Here is a 16,497-nt window from a genome sequence, read left to right on the forward strand (position 1 = left end):
CCCTGCGCTGTCTCTGTTAGGGACATTCTTCCCTCCCCATGCTGTGTTTTTGGGATGTGGTGAGGGCACAGGGCCCTTCTTTTCTTCCTGCCCTACATAGCAGGGCTGGCCTGGCACTGGCTGTGCTCCGGGCGGGGGGCCAGTGGCCCCATGTCCCTGCAGGCTGTCTGTGCTGTCCCCAGCCTGCCTGGCACACGGGTGCACGTGGCAGCCACCTCCTGTCTCATGTCACAAGCTGGGGGAATCTCAGCTGTGTCCCCACGTGTCACAGGCATGGGAGGTCTCAGCCTGGTCCCCATATGTCACCATCATGAGGTCTCAGCAGCCGTGTCCCCTGGTGTAATAAGTGCAGGGGGTCTCAGCTATATCCCCTCATGTCGTGAGTGTTGAGGGGGGGTCTCAGCTGTGTCCCTTTGTGTCCCAGATGTGGCAGTCTCCGCCGTGTCCCCACTTGTCATGAGTGAGGGGATCTCAGCTGTGTCCTCGCATGTCATGAGTGTGGTGGATCTCAGTCCCCACGTGTCACGATGAGCTCAGCCGCCAGATCACTGCATGTCACCATCACAGGATCTCCGCAGCATTGCCCCCACTTGTGTCATGAGTGCAGGGGGCTCAGCAGCATTGTTCCCATGAGTTAGGAGTGTAATGGATCTCAGCCACACGTTACAAGCATGCGGGTCTCAACTGTGTCCCCACGTGTGACCAGCACAGGGATCTCAGCAGCAAGGTCCCCGCATGTCACAAGTGCCCAGGGTCTCAGTGACCCCAAATCCCTTCCCCACCTCCTTGCTGGCATCCTCTCCCCATGCCTGTCCCCAAGCACTGTCAGCGCCCGTGTCCTCCCCTGCCCCTGCCATTGCCGGGGCCCCACGGCTGGCAGCGACCTCTGTCCCTGGGCAGGGCTGGCCGCGGGTGCCCACGGCATCACGTGGAGCTGCACCAGCACAGCCACGGCCAGAGGCCGCCGGAGCCGCGCCGAGAGCAGCCACGGCAGTGAGGTACGGACAGATGGACGGGAGGGCTTAGGGTGCTGCTGGGATGGCTTTGATGGGAGCCTGTGGGGAAACTGAGGCACAGGGCACTCCCCGAAGGACGTCAACCTCTGCTACTGCTCCTGCAGGGACAGGGAGAACCCCATCGCAGTGCCAGGTGGCACTGTCCCTGTGTCCCTGACACCAGGTCCTGGGCCCGGCTGTCCCACTGTCCCAGTCCCGTAGATCTGTGTTCCAGGTGTCCAACTCCCAGGTGCTCCTGTTTGCTATGTCCCTATCCCAGATTTCCCTGTCCCAAATGTTCCCCCGTGTCCCTGTTCCCATTATCTTAGGTATTCCTGTCCCAGGTGCCCCTCTAACCTCTAGATGTCCCTGTCCCAACTCTCCCTGTCCCCAGGTGTCTCTGTTCCAAGTGTCCCAGCTGTCCCTGTCTCCGTGTGTCTCAGTCCCAGGTGTCCCTGTCCCCAGGTGTCACAGACCCAAGTGTCCCTGTCCCAGATGATCAAGCTTTTTCATGTGTCCTGGCATCAAAAATCCCAGTCCCAGGTGTCCCTGTCTGCAAGTGTCTCTGTTTCCAGGTCCCAGCTGTCTCCAGGTGTCCCTGACCCAGGTGACCCAGGTGACCCGGGTGTCTCCGTTCCCTTATATCCCCATTCCCGGTGTCCTTGTTCCAGGTGTGCTGTCCCTAGGTGTCCCTGCTCCTCATGTCCCAGCTGTTGCTGTCCCCAGGTATCCTAGACCCAAGTGCCCCTGACCCACATGTTCCTACTCCTGTTATCCCATGTGTCTTCATCCCATGTGTCCTGACCCAAGTATTCCAGGTGTTCCAGTCCCATGTGTCCCTACTCCCAGTGTTCCATGTGTTTCTGTCCCAGGTGTCCTATCACCCAGAGTCCCCACTCCCAACCTTCCATGTCACCCAGGTGTTCCACGTGTCCTAGCATCAGGAGTCCCTATCCCCCAGCATCCCAGTTTCCAATCTTCCAGTTTTCCCACAGCATCCCAAATGTCCCTGACCCAGGTGTTCCAGGTATCCTAACATCACATCCCTGTCCCTCAGTGTCCCTGTCCTCAGTCTTCCAGGTGTCCCTGTCCCTGGGTGTCCCAGTGCCACAGCTATTCTTATCTCCTAGTATCCCAGATCCAGGGTCCTGACCCAGGTAACGCAGGTGCTCCAGCTGTCCTTATCCCAAATATCCCTGCTCCGAGACAGCCAACTCTCTCACCCATCCCACCTGGACCTCCCAGCGCTCTCCCCCCCTCACCCCCCTCAGCTTGCAGGTAGAGAGTGGTGACCAGCCACCCCGGAACCCCCTCAAAAAGTATCTCCAGAAGAGTGGCCATGTGGTTGGGTGCCCGCCTGGACACGCTGCCCACCCCAGCACTGACCATCGACCTCACCACGGCGCGTCGCAACGCTGAGCGCATGCGGGAGCACTGCCGGACCCTGGGCGTCCGCCTGCGACCCCACGTCAAGACCCACAAGACGCTGTGAGTGCCACCCACACCCTTTGTCCCCAGTGTCCCCAACATCCCCGTTATCCCCATCGTTCCCACCAATATCACCTCGTCCCATGGATGGTGCCTAAAGGGAAGGCGGTTTGTTGGCCACCGGCGGCACGCGTCGCGGCATCGCCGTCTCCACGTTGGCCGAAGCGCGGTTCTTTGCGGATGGTGGCTTTGATGACATCCTGCTGGCCTACCCGTTGCCCACCACACGGCTGGAGGAGTGTGCAGGGCTGGCACAGCGCCTCGAAGACTTCCACGTGCTGCTGGACCGCCCCGAGGCGCTGGCCAGCCTGCGGCGGCGGCCGCTGGCCCATGGCAAACGCTGGCTCGTCTGGCTGAAGCTCGACTGCGGCAACGGCAGAGGTGAGGACAGCGATTGGGGATGGGTGGGGGGTCTCCAAGACCCTGGTTCCTGGGGACTGGGGAGGATGGGGTGGGTCAGCGTCTCCTAAACATCTTTCTCATCGTTCACTGCAAGATGCTCCATGAGGAGATGGTTCCCCCAAAAGCCCCAGCAGCTCAAGCCAACGTGTGCCCATTAATCCCCAAAAAAAGTTTTCATCTACCCCAAGGATCTTCCATGGAGAGATGTTCTGTGTGTCCTCAAAGCCCCCAGCCCTTGTAACACCATGGGTCCATGAGTCCCAGAAGCCCCATTTGCGCCCACTCCAAAGCTGTTTCATGGAATGATGGTCCATGTGTTTCCAAAGCTTCCTCTAGCTCAAGTTACTTATGGGTCCATCAGCCCCAAAAGCCCTATTTATTTACCCAGCCACCCCGAGGATGGTCAGTGAGGAAGGGAAGTCCCTTGTGCCCCCAAAACTCCCAGCTCCAGCTTACCAATATGGGTCCATGAGTGTCAAAATCCTCACTTACGTCCAACCAACCCAAGGGTGGATGGTCAATGGGAGAGGGATGTTCCCAAAGCCCACGGCAGCTCAAGCCAACAAGGGTCCAATAATCCCAAAAAGCCTTTTTCATTTACCCCAAGGATGCTCCATGGAGAGGCATGTCCCATGTGTCCCCAAAGCTTGCAGGTTTAGGGTTAGCCGTTAGGATTAGGGTTAGTATCAGGATTAGGGATAGGTTGAGAGTTCGGCATCAGAATTAGTGTTAGGGTTACGGTTAGGGCTAGTATTAGAATATAGGGTCCACATTTATGTTCCATGTGGGAAAGACTCCCCAACCCTCCCCCATCCATCACAGAACTCCCAATGCCACCTACCCCATAGCAGCATCCCACTCCCATCCTTACATCCCCATGACCCTGTTTCCTTGCTGGCAGCTGGCGTGCGCCCAACGGACCCTGCTGCCCTGGAGCTGGCCCGGGCCATCGCCAACGATGCACCCGAGGAAGTGACATTGGTTGGGGTCTATGCACACTGTGGGAACACCTATGGCTGCAGCGGGACAGACGCCATCCAGGCCATCGCCAGGACCACCACCAACGCTGTCCTCGGCTTTGTGGCTGCGTGAGTGCGTGCCCCAGTAGGGACCCCATTGTACACACCACCCAGCCCCAAACCTGGCTAGAATTAAGGGGAATTTTTATAGGGGCTGAGCCCTTTGCTCTGTCCATCCCATAAAACCCCCAGCCCCGGTGTGCTGGTTGTAAATGCAAATCGCCTGCTTCCTGCCGGCCCCATAAAGTGCGGCCCCACAAAGCCCTGAGCCCCAGGGGGCCGGAGGGGACGGCCCCAAAGCCCTTTGATGTGTCCCGTCCCCAGTCTGCCCACCTCCCTTTTGTCCCCTGGGGAAGAGATGAGTGGGGTTTCACATCCCAGAGTGAATTGCAGGCGGATGTTTCTCCCTTCCCTCGAGGTCAGTGGGATCTCTGGGGACATTCTCCACCTCAAAATACCCCAAACATTCAAGGAGTTCAAGGCCAGCTGTGCAGGGTTCCCCTTATGACCCCCCATTTTTCAAGATCTGGGACACATTCCCCTAAACCCAGCTTTACAATGTACGATGCCTGACACATGTGGGATGCATCTTGGGGGGGGAGGGGGAGGGATGAAACCCAACAGGGAGACCCCAGGCACAACATAGGTGCTCCCTGCACATTGGAATTTGGTTCTTGCACATCTGGAAAGATGCTGGGCACATTAGAGTGTGTGCTCTGGAACATCTTGGAGTGGTAATTGACCTTATCTGGGTGTCCCTATTAACAGTCAGCTCTGGGGGGAGGGGTGAACATCTCCACACCTGGATGGCAATGGCACACCTGGATTATCCCTTGGCACAATTTTGGTTGGGAGGGAACTTCTTCCACATCAGGATGGTGCCTCGGCACATTTCATGGGGGTGCCTCTTCCACATCTGGTTGGTGACTGCACATCTGGGTGGGCCCCAGCACATTGGGGAGGGGGAGGTTAACTTTTCCACATCTGGATGGCTCTGGCATCACACCTGGACGATCCCCTTCCACACCTGGATGAGACCCAAACTCCCTTGTGGCGTCGTCCCATTGTGCTGGGGACACATTTGGCCCCACTTGATGGCACGGCAGTGGTGACACCCCATAGGTGACGTTCCCCCTTTCCCCCCCCCAGGCTCCGGCAGGCTGGCGTGCCCTGTCCCCACGCCAGCATCGGCTCCACTCCCTCCTGCAGCCTCCCCATTCCTGAGATGTCCCAACTCACCGAGCTGCACCCTGGCAACTACATCTTCTACGGTGAGTGCCGGCAGCACCCCACTGCCCCACCGTGTCCCAGCACATCCCCAACCCCACGGCTCTCTGCAGACCTGCAGCAAACACAGCTGGGCTCCTGTCAGCCCCGGGACGTGGCCATCCGTGTCCTCACGAGGGTTATCGGGCACTACGCACACCGAGGGCAGCTGCTGGTGGACTGTGGCTGGACAGCACTCAGCCTGCACGGGGCAGGAGCGGGACGGGGCCCCCAGGGCTGCGCTGCCGTCGATGGGCACCCCGAGCTGCGGTGAGCGATGGGGTCAGGGACGGGGTTGGGATGGTGGTACAGGGACGTGACGGTGTGACCTTGCAGGTTGGTGGGGCTGACGCAGGAGCACGGGCTGCTGGAGCACGCTGATGGACAGATGGATTTTGGGAAGTTCCCCTTGGGCAGCGTGCTGGCGCTCATCCCATACCACGTGAGTGCCGTCCCCCATTCCCTTGTCCCCAGTGTCACCCCGTGTGTCACCCTACTCTCCCCCGCAGGCGTGCGCTACGGCGGCCATGCACCCTGTGTACTACGTGTATGAGGAGGGGCAGGTGGTGGCCCTGTGGCACCCCGTGCGTGGCTGGTAGGGCCCCATCCCACTGCCCATAACGAGGTCCTGCGCCCACAGTGAGGTCCTATAGCCATAACGAGGTCCTGTGCCCACAATGACATCCCACACCTACACCGAGATCCTGCAGTCACACCGAGATCTTGCAACCCTGCTGAGATCCTCGTGGCCAGCACGAGATCCTGCAACCACATGGAGATCCTGCAGCCTGCTGACATCCCATGAGCATCATGAGGTTGTGGAGCCATGATGAGACCCTACAGCCATGATGAGACCCTACAGCCATGATGAGAGACCCTACACCTGTGATGAGAGACCCTACACCCATGATGAGACCCTACACCCATGATGAGATCCTACACCCATGATGAGACCCTACACCCATGATGAGATCCTACACCCATGATGAGACCCTACACCCATGATGAGATCCTACACCCATGATGAGATCCTACACCCATGATGAGAGACCCTACACCTGTGATGAGAGACTCTACACCCATAATGAGACTCTACAGCCATGATGAGAGACCCTACACCCATGATGAGACCCTACACCCATGATGAGAGACCCTACACCCATGATGAGACCCTACACCTGTGATGAGATCCTACACCCATGAGACCCTACACCTGTGATGAGAGCCTACACCCATAATGAGACCCTACACCCATGATGAGATCCTACACCCATGAGACCCTACACCTGTGATGAGAGACTCTACACCCATGATGAGACCCTACACCTGTGATGAGATCCTACACCCATGAGACCCTACACCTGTGATGAGAGACTCTACACCCATGATGAGGGACCCTACACCTGTGATGAGAGACTCTACACCCATAATGAGACCCTACACCCATGATGAGAGACCCTACACCCTAAATGAGATCCTACACCCATGAGACCCTACACCTGTGATGAGAGACTCTACACCCATGATGAGACCCTACAGCCATGATGAGAAACCCTACACCCATAATGAGACCCTACAGCCATGATGAGACCCTACACCCATGATGAGAGACCCTACACCTGTGATGAGAGACCCTACAGCCATGATGAGACCCTACACCCATGATGAGACCCTACGCCTACGTCAAGATAATGAAACCACACTAAGATCCTACGGCCCTGATCATATCCTGCATCCATGCTGAGATCCTGTGCCCATCCTAAAGTCCTACGCCTACACCGAGATCCTGCATTCACACTGATTCCACACCTACACCAAGATCATGGAATCATGGAATGGTTGGGGTTGGAAGGGACCCAAAGGATCATGAATCTCCAACCCCACTGACACAGGCAGAGCCACCAACCTCCATATCCAATGCTAAACCAGGCTGCTCAGGGCCCCATCCAACCTGGCCTTGAACACCTCCAGGGATGGAGCATCCACAACCTCTCTGGACAGCCTGTTCCAGCACCCATGTTGAGATCCTACACCCATAACATCATCCTGCATCCCTGCTGAGATCCTATACGCATCCTAAGACCCCACACCCAAGACCCTGTACTCACACTGAGATCCCACACCCATGCTGAGATTCTACACCTACATCAAGATCCTACACCCACGCTGAGAACCTACAATCATGCTGAGATCCCATATTTGTGCTGAGATTCTGCACCCACTTCCTCAGGAGGGGTCAATAAAGTCGCTTTTCCCATTTCTGGATGTTTTTTCGGGGGAGCACTGGGACTTTCTGGGGCACAGTGAAGGCCGTGAGGACAGCACCCTACTTGTCACCCTACAACTGCCCCATTGAAATCACCCAGCTCAGGAGGCCCAGGTGAGGGGCAGGGTGGGTTGTGGAGATGGTGATGGGCACATGGGGAGAATGGGGATGCTCCATGGGGTCCTGGGAGAACAGTGGGGTTGAACTGGGTCATGCAGAGGCCACATGACCCTACAGGACCTGGGCTGAAGTTGAGGGGAATTGGGTGAGCTGGGATGAATCCGGCTGAGTGGGGCTGAACTGGGCTGAACTGGGCTGAACTGGGCTGATTTAGGCTGAATTGGGCTGAACCAGGATGAACTGGGCTGAGCTGGGCTGAATGGGGCTGAACCAGGCAGGACACCATCTGAACACAATCGAAACCATCTGAACTGGGCCGGACCAGAGCTGAACAAGGCTGTACTGAGTTCAAACAGTCCAAAATGCTCCGGACCAAACCGAGCCCACTGGGGTCCGACCCAACCCAACCCATCCCCGCCTCCGCCGTACCGAACCACGTCCCGAACCGCTCCGGGCCGGGTCGAGCCGAGCCGAGCGGCGGTGGGCGTGGCATCGCTTAGCCCCGCCCACACACCTCAGCCAATGGCGTGGCGCCGCGCCCCTCCCTGCGGGGCCGCGCCGAGCCGAGCCGGGCCGAGCGGAGCGGAGCGGAGACGAGACCGGGCGGAACCGAGCGGAGCCGAACCGCGCCGAGCCGAGCCGAGCAGGACCGAACCGAGTTGAGCAGCGCCCCGTGGGGGCCCGGCCCCGCCATGCAGTGGGGCTGCGCGGCGCTGCGCCTATCGCGGGCGCTGTGCCTGCTGCTGTCCGCGCCGCTCTGCCCGCAGGTCCGCTCTTTTTTTCTCTTCCCTTGTGGCGTTATTCTGCTTTCTTTCTCTCTGCCCTATTTAAGTTTGCTTTACTTTCCGTCTTTCTCCCTTTTCCTTGCTTTACTTTGTCGCGTTTTACTTTCTTTCGGCCCGTGTTGCTCTGCTGCTCTGCACATCGCTGCGCCTTCTTCGTTTTGCTGCTTTACTTCGTCTCGTTTTACTCTACTGTAAAATTTGCTTTATTTTCCTTATTTTACCGCATTTTACTGCACTTATTCTTAACCTTCTTCACCTTTGTTTACAGTATTTTAATTTATTTTTACTTATTTTGCTGCATCTTGCTTGATTTTTTCTTATTTCACAGTATTTTACTGCTTTTTACTTTATCTTATTTTACTTCAACTTTTTTTTTACTGCATTTTGCTTTAATTTTCCTTTAATTTCCTTAATTTTCCTTTATTTCCCTTGATATTCGACTTTATTTTCCCTCATTCTTTATTTTCCTCACTATTTTCCTTTATTATTTCCCTCTGTTGTTTGTTTTTACATCATTTAACTTTCGTTTATCTCACTTTGTTTTGCCACACTTTGCCTTATTTTGCCATATTTTGCCTTATTTTGCCCTATTTCCCTGCATTATTTCCCTGCATGTCCCGTTCCCCCCTCCCCCTCTCCCCCCTCTCCCCTTCTCCATGCATGGGACTTTCCTCCTCCCCCCCCCCTCCACCCCATCTGGCTGCAAGCTGAGGGCCAGGGGCACCGTGTGGGACCCACATGGGACTGGGACCCCCCCAACCCTCCCCAGCTCAGCCCCACTCAGGATACGGCCCCACACAACCCTAGTGGGGCCAACTGGGGGGTTTGTTTGTGGGGAGGGGTAATCTGAGCAGCCCCAAAGTGGGAGGGGGGTTCTTTGGTGGGGGGACAGATGGAGGAGTTTGTGGGTGTTGAGTGGGGATGCAGTTAAGGTGGTGGGAAGGGCAGAGTTAAGGGGATATGGGGCAGAGTTAAGAGGATGGGATAGGGCAGAATTAAGGGGATGAGACGAGGCAGAGTTAAGGGGATGGGATGGGATGGGGCAGAATTAAGGGGATGGGATGGGGCAGAATTAAGGGAGTGAGACAGGGCAGAGTTAAGGGGATGGGACGGGGCAGAGTTAAGGGGATGGGATGGGCAGAGTTAAGGGGATGGGATGGGCAGAGTTAAGGGGATGGGATGGGGCAGAGTTAAAGGGATGGGATGGGCAGAGTTAAGGGGATGGGACGGGGCAGAGTTAAAGGGATGGGACGGGGCAGAGTTAAAGGGATGGGACGGGGCAGAGTTAAGGGGATGGGACGGGGCAGAGTTAAAGGGATGGGACGGGGCAGAGTTAAGGGGATGGGACGGGGCAGAGTTAAAGGGATGGGACGGGGCAGAGTTAAGGGGATGGGACGGGGCAGAGTTAAGGGGATGGGACGGGGCAGAGTTAAGGGGATGGGACGGGGCAGAGTTAAGGGGATGGGACGGGGCAGAGTTAAGGGGATGGGATGGGCAGAGTTAAGGGGATGGGATGGGCAGAGTTAAGGGGATGGGATGGGCAGAGTTAAGGGGGTGGGGTGGGCAGAGTTAAGGGGATGGGATGGGCAGAGTTAAGGGGATGGGATGGGCAGAATTAAGGGGATGGGATGGGCAGAGTTAAGGGGATGGGACGGGGCAGAGTTAAGGGGATGGGATGGGCAGAGTTAAGGGGATGGGATGGGCAGAGTTAAGGGGATGGGACGGGGCAGAGTTAAGGGGATGGGACGGGGCAGAGTTAAGGGGATGGGACGGGGCAGAGTTAAGGGGATGGGATGGGCAGAGTTAAGGGGATGGGATGGGCAGTTAAGTGGACACGGCGCTGTCGGTTCGGGGAAGCTGTGGCCATTGGCAGACACCCTACATGACTCCCCCCATGTCTCTGGGCAGGTGTCAGCCCGCAGCCCGCCGTGCCCCAGCGGTGCCTGCACTCAGTCCGGCGAGTGCTGCTCCTCCTGCCCTCCAGGCTTCGGGGCGGTCGTGCCCTGCGACCTCACCGACACCCAGTGTGAGCCCTGCGCCCAGAGTGAGTGCCACCCCACAGCCCCACGCCTTCCCCTATTGCCACCCACTCCTCTTACCCCTGTGTGCCCACAGACCACACCTTCTCGGCGTTGAGCAGCGCTGTCGAGCCGTGCCAGCCCTGCAGGCTGTGGCAGGAGGGTTATGGGGCTGTGCAGTCCTGCAGCCCGGAGCGGGACACCGAGTGCCAGCCTTGTCCCCGGGGCTCCTTCTCAGAGGAGTGCTGCCCTGCCAGCCTGGCCGTGAGCCCGGCCAAGTGATGCGCTGTGCGTGCAGCCGCCTCCCCAACACTGCAGCAGTGAGCCCCTATGGGACGCTGCGGGGCCATGCCTCAGTTTCCCCATCTGTAGCACTGAGGCATGCTCCTCACTCTTAGGGTGCACGGCAGAGAAAAATGGAGGTGCATTGTGCCACGGGGGTGATCCCAGAGCTCCCCTTATCCCTACATCCCATACTCTCAGCCTCCCGAATCACTAAGGTTGGAAAAGATCTCTTAAGACCCCCGAGTCCAACCCCAGCCCACCCCCACCATGCCCATTGACCTCATTCCTCAGTGCCACATCTCCACCGTTCTGGATTACCTCCAGGGATGGTCATCCCCCCCCCTCCCCACAATCCTGGGCAGCCTGTTCCTGTACGTTCCCACTCTTTCGGAGCTCTGAGCCCCCCTCAGAGCCTCCCACCACCCACATTCCCCCCTCCCCACCATCGCCAGCTGCTGCCCCACGGCTGTCATCACACCCCGCATGCAGCAGATGCTCCCGGCGCTGCCGGCATTGGGGCTTTGATGTGGTTGGGAAGGGATGGGGGAGGTTCGATGGGAGGGGGCACCTCTCCCTTTAACCCCATAGTACTGGATCTGATTTCCTCCCATCCCAAAGCCTACTCTGGTCCCACCTGTGGGTGCCATTTTGGGTACCCCCACCCCATTCCAGGGGGAAACCGAGGCAGCGGCATCAGTGGGGGCACGAAGGGTTTTCTAATCCCTCATCCCCACAGAGAAGGACCCGCATATCCCAAAACAAACCGAAGGAAACCCCCCCAAGGAGAACAGCACAGGCCCCACCGCCTCAGCCACCTCCGCCTCCACGTTCGTCCCTCCCCTCCCTGAGGACGTGGGGCAGAACATCATCCCCGTGTACTGCTCCCTCCTGGCTGCTGTGGTGGTGGGTCTCCTCGCCTACGTGGCCTTCAAGTGGTAGGTTTGGGCTTTCTGGGGGTGGGGAATTGGGGGTGAGGGGACGGCGGGTGACGCGGCGCAGCTGGCACACGTGCAGGCAGAAGCAGCAGCTGGCCAAGGCACGAGCAGCCGAGTTGGGGACGGCGGCTGAGGGTGAGAAGCTGCACAGTGACAGCGGGGTCTTCCTGGATACGCACAGCCTGCAGGAGCCACACCAGACCGGCAAGGGTGAGCAGCACCCATAGGTGGGGGGGGGAGGAGGGGGGGGCTGTCCCTTCATTTCTTTGGCTGTGGTGGGATGGGGTGTAGGAGCACCCCGTGTCTGGAGGCATCTAAGGGAGATGGAGGTCTTGTGGTGTGGCCCAAATTGGGTTGGGAAGCATCCGTACCTTTGAGATCACGCAGGTGGGGTTGGGAAGCACCTCATCCTTGGGGATAATCCAAATAGAGCTGGGGAGCACCCATACCTTGGGGATCATCTGTTGGGACTGGGAAGCACCCGTGTAATTGGGATCATCCCCATAGGGCTGGGGAACACCCATGCATTAGGGATGAGATTGAGGGCCAGCCAATGCTTGGGAGCCATCTAATGGGGTTGAGGAACACCCAAACCTTTGGGGATAATCCTGATGGGTTTGAGGAGCAGCCACACAATGGGGATCATCTATTGGGGTTGGAGAGCTCACATTCCTTTGGGATTGTCTGGATGGGATTGGGGAGCACATAGTACTTGGGGATGATCTAGATGAGAGGGAGGAGCACCCACACCTCGGGATCATGTCCATAGGTTTGGGGAACACCTATACTTTAGGGATGATTTGGATGGGGTTGAGGAGCACCCGTAGCTTGTGGATCATCTCGATGAGGTTGGGGAGCACCTAATCCTTACGAATGATCTGGATGAGGCTGGGGAGCACCTATAGCTTGGAAAGCACCCAGATGGGGTTGGGAGCACCCAGATGGGATTTGGGTACCTTAAGGAGCATCCGAATGGGGTGATGGTGCACCTTTGCACAGAAGAACACCCAGATAGGGTTGGGAGCACCCATGCAGAGAGCAGGAGATGCCACAGGAGCGGCGACACCGGGGGGCCGGTGGGGTCACCAGCTCAAGCTTTGGTGCGTCAACGCTGACCTTAAACCCACAGCGCCCCGTCTGGAAGCCCGACCCTACAGCTCAGTCCCACAGCAGCGACGGGAGGAGGTGGAACGGCTGCTGGAGAGTGGTGGTCCCAGCGGGGACTGGCGTGGGCTGGCCGCCCGCCTGGGCTACGGGGATGAGGCCATCGGCACCTTCGCCCGCGGCCAGGCGCCCGCCCGCACCCTGCTCGCCACTTGGGCAGCCACAGAAGGGGCCACAGTGGAAGCCCTCTGCCTGGCTTTGGCTGCTATGGGACGGCAGGACGTGGCCGAGTGCCTGGCGGGGCCGGGAGATGCCAGCTCAATGGTGTGAACCCACCCAGGGGGCTCCTGGTGGCCCGGTGGGGTGAGGAGGAGGAGGAGGAGGAGGATGGGACGCGGGGATGCGTGGTCCCTTTGGATGGGGTGAGCCCTTGGCCACCAGCAGCTTTATCCTGCCTGTATACTCTGTGGGGTTTTTTTAAGTCGTTTTTGTACTTTAGGGGGGTGGGGGAAATGCCCTTTTTGTATTTCGGGGTCCCAGCGTGGGTTCGGGATGTTGCGTGCCTGTTGCCTGTGGTCTTTGCATTAAACAGCCAACGTGCCTTTGTGTCACTGCTTTGTCACACCCGCTCCAGCCCACGTTTCCCACTCCCTTTGTGGGCCTTCCTTTGGGGACTCAGCTCAGCAGCACACAGGGACAGAAATGAGCACTTTCAGCCCCCAGGTGCCCCCATGCTGCCAGCAAAACTTCATTCCCTTCATCCTGAGGGCAAAGCCAACACGTTATGGGGCGGATGGGGTTCCCAACCCTATATGACAACGAAGGGCTGCTGAGGATCATGGAAACCTGGAATTGGAAGGGTCCCATCAGGACCATCCACTCCAACTCATGGCTCCACACAGCACCACCCAAAACCCAAAGCCATCCAGCTCCACACCGTGCCCCAGGAGTGCCATCCGTAGGTCCATCCCCACCACCACCCTCTTCCAGGTCGGACACAGTATTGATTTCATTTTATTTTATTTTTTTTAATTTTTTTTTACATAAAAAGTTCAGTAAAAATTGGATAAAGTAAAATGATTTAAGCAGTAAAATCAATCTTATCAACATAGCACAAGGCTGCCAGAAATCCAGGGGCAGCCCGTTCCGGAATATTTACATGATAACAGATTAAACCTCGCAGAACGAAAACAAGAAAACAAACAAACAAAAGAAAAACCCCCAAAACTATCCTTACAAAGTGTTCCCGTGATAACAGCATGTGTTGGGCTAAAAGCAAAAAGGAAAACAAAACGAACGAACGAACGAACCAACAAAAAAAAAAATTATCAATATATTCACATATAGGTTAAAATATAATACACATCTCCATGGTGGGTGGGCACTGCCACGGTGGGGCTGAACGGGGCCCCACAGCACAGCACCTCCATCTGAGGGCAATGGGAGCGCCAGGGGTCGGTCGGGGTCGAGGCGGTCACTCCAAGTCCGTGTCCTCTTTGGGTTTGTAGATGGCCCCGAATTTCTGCATGTATTTCTTTATGTACTCCTTCGTTTTGTGTTTCACATTCTCGTTGCACTCCAGGTCCTCTGGGTTCTTGCAGTACTTCAGCTCCTTGTTCATGACGCCGTGCGTCAGCTGGGCAACAGAGGGGTTGGTAAGAGAGCGCAGAGCCAAAGGATCACACGATCGTTAAGGCTGGAAAAGACCTCTCACATCCCCAAGGCCAACCCACCCCTCCATGCCCTCTGACCTCAGTGCCACATCTCCACAGTTCTGGAAAAACCCACCACTCCCTGGGCAGTCTTTGCTACTGCATCACCACTCTTTTGGAGAAGTTTCTCCTCAAATACAACCTGAACCTCCCCTGGCACAACACGAGGCCACCACCTCTCATCCCCAGCACCGCTTTCCCTAGCATTCCTATTAAACTTCCCTCTTGGAAACCATCCCTACTTCCCTCCCATGGTCCTTAACGACCCCACTGCCATCCCATAACCCACGGGGTGCCCTCACCTTCCGTGCCAGGTGCTTGAAGTCCTCGGTGGTGGTGATCCGGCCGACCTTGCAGTCGGGTTTGCGATAGGGGTTGAGGCACTGCACGATGAACTGAGACATCTGTAGGAGAGGCACAGAGGTCAGCCCCAGCCGTGCCCACCCCCGTGGTGCTGGGGCTCGGGGTTGCTCAGGAATAACTCACCTCTTTCCTGAAGACTTCCTTGCTCTTCTTGGCAAGCTCGCTCGACGTGTCTGCTTCCGCAGTCTTGGGCTTTTTGGAAGACTGGAGGGAGGGGAGATAGAATGATAGGAAGAGAAAATTGGAATTAATTAAGCAGCTTTGCTGTGTCAGCTCTGGATTTAGAGAAGCGTGAGAGCGAGGAGGGCACACCTCACCCCAACCACCTCCTTCCCCACGGCAGATATCACAGCAATACCCCACACCTCCACCCCGGGGGATGCCATCCCCTGACCCCAACTGAAACACAGCAGCCAGAAAGTGTGATTTCAGCAGCACCTGTGTGCCCAAAGAAAGGTTTTACCAGCAAGAACGTGCCCACAGAGCCACACACACACCCACTACCAAGCTGCCCAAAGAGCCCATCCTGCATGTCACCACCGCTGCCATCTCTTGCCTCTGTCCTGCACTCCAACAGCAAACCCTGCCAGCACGCACTGAGAGGTACAGCTGTGCTGCCCCCCTTCCCAAATCCACCTCCCCCAGTCTGCCTCCCTAAATTCACTTCCTAAAATCCACATTTCCAAATCTGTCTCCCCAAACCCACCTTCTCAAATCTCTCTCAATTCTCCTCCCCAAATCTGCCTCCGCAAAACCACTCCTCCAAATGCAGCTCCCCCAAATCCACCTCTCCCAACCTACCTCCCCAAATCCATCTCCTAACATCTGCCACCCTAAATCCACTTCTCCAAATCCATCTCCTTAGATCCAGTTCTCCAAATGCAGAATCCCAAACCCACCTTCCCAAATCCACTTCCCGAAATCCACCTCCCCAAATTCACTTCTTCAAATCCACGTTCCCAACTCTGCCTCTCTAAATCTGCCTCCCCATATCTGCCTCTACACATCCACTCCTTCAAATCCATCTCCCCAAATCTGCCTCTACACATCCACTCCTTCAAATGCAGAACCCCAAACCCACCTTCCCAAATCCACCTCCCCAAATCTGCATCCCCAGACCCACCTTCCCAAATTAAACTCTTTCAATTTGCCTCCTCATATCTGCCTCCACATATCCACTCCTCCAAATCCATCTCCCCATATTTGCCTTCCTAAATCCACCTCTCTACATCCGCCTCCCAAAAACTCTCTCTCTAAACCCCCCTCCCCAGCCTCCCCTGCTCAAACCCGGCCCCTCCATGCCGGAATGAACCCAACAGGAGGGGCAGGGCTGTGCTGCCCAACTCTCACCCTATTGTTTTCTTTGGGAAAAAGCAGAGTGGTCAGAGCTGGTTCTGGGGCTGCTTTGGGGAGGGAGGGGCCGAGCGCTGCGGTCAGCATTATGAGTGCTGAAATATGTTTAGCTGGAGGCGAGGGGGAGGAAAGCAGAGCTTCCCCCCCCCCCCCCCTCCCCACTCTGTTTAATTCATGCCTGTGAAAGCCTGATTATGATCCATTGGCTTCATCCTAACCACCAGCATGGCTCGGTGGCACAGGGTATGGCTATGCTGAGCACCAAGCTGGGGTGACCACAGAGCCACATCTTTACTAAGGGACGGGGAGGAGCAGCAGAGCTGCAAAGTCCCACAGTAAAAGCAGCTCTAGGCTTCAATAAAACGCTCCCATGGAAGTTTTATGGC

The 16,497-nt window shown here is 57.0% G+C and overlaps 3 protein-coding genes across 9 annotated transcripts in view; 2 read left to right on the forward strand and 1 right to left on the reverse strand.

The window, feature by feature from the left end:
- Nucleotides 1–135: 135 nt before the first annotated feature.
- On the forward strand, nucleotides 136–7,427 carry LOC100540386 (D-serine dehydratase). 7 transcript variants are annotated; one of them, XM_085226914.1, is made up of 7 exons: nucleotides 1,017–2,483; nucleotides 2,584–2,864; nucleotides 3,787–3,973; nucleotides 5,054–5,175; nucleotides 5,245–5,440; nucleotides 5,507–5,612; nucleotides 5,680–7,427. In XM_085226914.1, the coding sequence occupies exons 1-7, from the start codon at nucleotides 2,335–2,337 to the stop codon at nucleotides 5,767–5,769; spliced, it is 1,131 nt and encodes a 376-aa protein (XP_085083040.1). In that variant the 5' UTR covers nucleotides 1,017–2,334; the 3' UTR covers nucleotides 5,770–7,427. The 7 variants fall into 7 exon arrangements, with proteins under 7 accessions (XP_085083037.1, XP_085083040.1, XP_085083038.1 ...); XM_085226911.1 differs by adding an exon at nucleotides 136–998 and having other exon boundaries at nucleotides 2,267–2,483; nucleotides 5,054–5,440; nucleotides 5,507–7,427; XM_085226912.1 differs by having other exon boundaries at nucleotides 5,054–5,440.
- Nucleotides 7,428–8,067: 640 nt separating this feature from the next.
- LOC100539302 (death domain-containing membrane protein NRADD-like) lies at nucleotides 8,068–13,284 on the forward strand. The gene is made up of 5 exons (XM_085226915.1): nucleotides 8,068–8,323; nucleotides 10,250–10,385; nucleotides 11,381–11,579; nucleotides 11,659–11,789; nucleotides 12,709–13,284. Exons 1-5 carry the CDS (start codon nucleotides 8,249–8,251, stop codon nucleotides 13,011–13,013), a joined length of 846 nt encoding a protein of 281 aa, XP_085083041.1. The 5' UTR covers nucleotides 8,068–8,248; the 3' UTR covers nucleotides 13,014–13,284.
- Nucleotides 13,285–13,686: 402 nt separating this feature from the next.
- The window catches only part of SETD2 (SET domain containing 2, histone lysine methyltransferase), a 54,311-nt gene continuing 51,500 nt past the window's right edge, over nucleotides 13,687–16,497 (reverse strand). Inside the window, exons 19-21 of the mRNA XM_085226918.1 lie at nucleotides 14,882–14,962; nucleotides 14,698–14,799; nucleotides 13,687–14,319 (exon numbers count right to left, since the gene is read on the reverse strand). Coding sequence (XP_085083044.1) covers nucleotides 14,158–14,319; nucleotides 14,698–14,799; nucleotides 14,882–14,962 — 345 coding nt within the window. The 3' untranslated portion in view covers nucleotides 13,687–14,157. The remainder of the gene's footprint in view (nucleotides 14,320–14,697; nucleotides 14,800–14,881; nucleotides 14,963–16,497) is intronic.

This window comes from Meleagris gallopavo, chromosome 6, assembly GCF_905368555.1.
Source record: "Meleagris gallopavo chromosome 6, MGAL_WU_HG_1.1, whole genome shotgun sequence".
NCBI lineage: Eukaryota > Metazoa > Chordata > Aves > Galliformes > Phasianidae > Meleagris > Meleagris gallopavo.